General features: G+C 41.6%; 1 protein-coding gene across 1 annotated transcript; it reads left to right on the top strand.

Moving 5' to 3' along the window:
- Positions 1–419: 419 nt before the first annotated feature.
- Positions 420–836, top strand: LOC138249552 (late histone H2A.1-like). The gene has a single exon (XM_069203502.1). It carries the CDS (start codon positions 420–422, stop codon positions 834–836), a length of 417 nt encoding a protein of 138 aa, XP_069059603.1.
- Positions 837–1,954: the final 1,118 nt, after the last annotated feature.

A 1,954-nucleotide genomic window follows, 5' to 3' on the forward strand; every position in this document is an offset into this window, starting at 1 on the left:
AGGCCTGCATGAAACTTGAGTTATCCCAGTGAAAAGTTTAAATTTTGCTACTCACTAAATTCATAACATTTCTTGGCTTTACATCACTTTTGAATGCTATAGACTGGTTCAAGCAAAAAATGTATTGATGAAAAATGTTCTGCTAAACCCAGTCTCCCTCTAGTATCTTGCGTGACCTACTTGTGTGAAGTGCACATTTGTGAAAGTTGCACAGTAGACCAGCAAACAATTTCATTCCGAAAGTAGAATGTCATGAAAGATTGAGACTTCCAATGGTGCTAATTTTAGATTTTCACTTGCTTAACACAAGGTTCAATGAAAGTTAAGATGACCAGGCTTTGATGTGACAAAGAATAGTGTTGGAGACTCTGAACCTCCTTGCAACTGTTCACTAATGTTTCTTTCCATTCCTTAGCATCATGTCTGGCCGTGGTAAGAAAGTGGGCAAGCCAAAGGGCAGTGAACACAAGACCAGGTCCTCCAGAGCAGGCCTACAGTTTCCGGTTGGTCGCATCCATAGACTGCTGAAGAAGGGGCATTATGCAGAGCGGGTGGGCTCCGGCGCTCCTGTTTACTTGGCGGCCGTCCTGGAATACCTGACTGCAGAGGTGCTGGAACTGGCAGGAAACGCTGCCAGGGACAACAAAAGGTCTAGGATTGTGCCAAGACACCTCCAGCTGGCTGTCAGGAATGACGAAGAGCTAAACAAACTGTTTGCTGGTGTGACCATTGCAGAAGGCGGTGTCCTGCCAAACATCCAGGCTCAGTTGCTCCCCAAAAAGACTGCTAAGGGTTCATCGGAAGAACTTAAAGAAGTCCAATCTCAGGAATTCTAGAAGAAATTAGTCTTCGTACTTCAATCTTGAGTGTGTGGTTGTGGTTGTTTGTTGTTTGTATGCACTTAATTACCCTTATTTGAAAAGCTAATAAACTATTTTTATCTCACTACTTCATTTGGTCTGTTACTGTCACTTTCTTATTCCAGTACTTGAAGTGGAGTTTAAAGGTATGGAAGTTTAACTTTGTGCATTTTTATTCAAATGGTGGCCTAATGTGAGGTCAAAGAATTGGTGTTTTGAAAGATTGTTATAAAGGTTCTTTTGGTACTCAAAGTATAACTGCAGCAACACCCGTGGGGTTTCAACGAAGTCTGCTTTAGCACCTGGAGTAATAGCTCGACATGTATAAATCCTCGAATCTTTCAGCCTTAATTCATAGTGCCCCCCCACTACCCCCCTAAAGTCCTGACTCCTGTTCAAGTTAACACTATGCAAACTGTTTGAGGGTGGAACTCTGGTCTTTCACAAGCGAGTAGCCAGAAAATTAAACTACCACACGCACTTTCAACCATATACGCAATGGTATTGAGCAAGCCTAGGAATTTTTCAGGAAGCTACCATTTTTTCTTTCCTTCCGTGTGTGTGTGTGTGTGTGTGTGTGTGTGTGTGTGTGTGTGTGTGTGTGTGTGTGTGTGTGTGTGTTTTTTTTTTTTTTTTTTTTCCCTCCCTTCCTTGGTCTAACTTTTCCTTGGCTTTTGCTCTTCAAGTAGTCTCAGAATCCATCCTTTTTTTTAATGCAATCTTTTATCAATATTTCCTTTTTTCTCATCTCTTCTCGTCCTCCATCCATATAACATGCTCTCTATTCCACTAGAGCACCCTTCACCCCATCTATCACTTTCTATCCATGTCTCCATATATACTGCTTTACTTCCATCCATCAACCCTTTTGTCTATCGGTCACTTCGGTATCCTCTCATCCAGCTATCGTTCTTCCTCTCCTGCTATCCTTCCTAGACATTCATCTCTTCGTTTCATTTTGTTTCCCTGACTCACAGCTTCATGCTTTTCTCTTGCAGTGTTTTTTTCTGAGCTTCTATTTGGAGATCCGAATCTCAATTAATGAACTGCAATTTAGAAGTTTTATATTACAAAACTCTCTAGAAACACACCAC

Source organism: Pleurodeles waltl, chromosome 8 (genome assembly GCF_031143425.1).
Source record: "Pleurodeles waltl isolate 20211129_DDA chromosome 8, aPleWal1.hap1.20221129, whole genome shotgun sequence".
Taxonomy (NCBI): Eukaryota; Metazoa; Chordata; class Amphibia; order Caudata; family Salamandridae; genus Pleurodeles; species Pleurodeles waltl.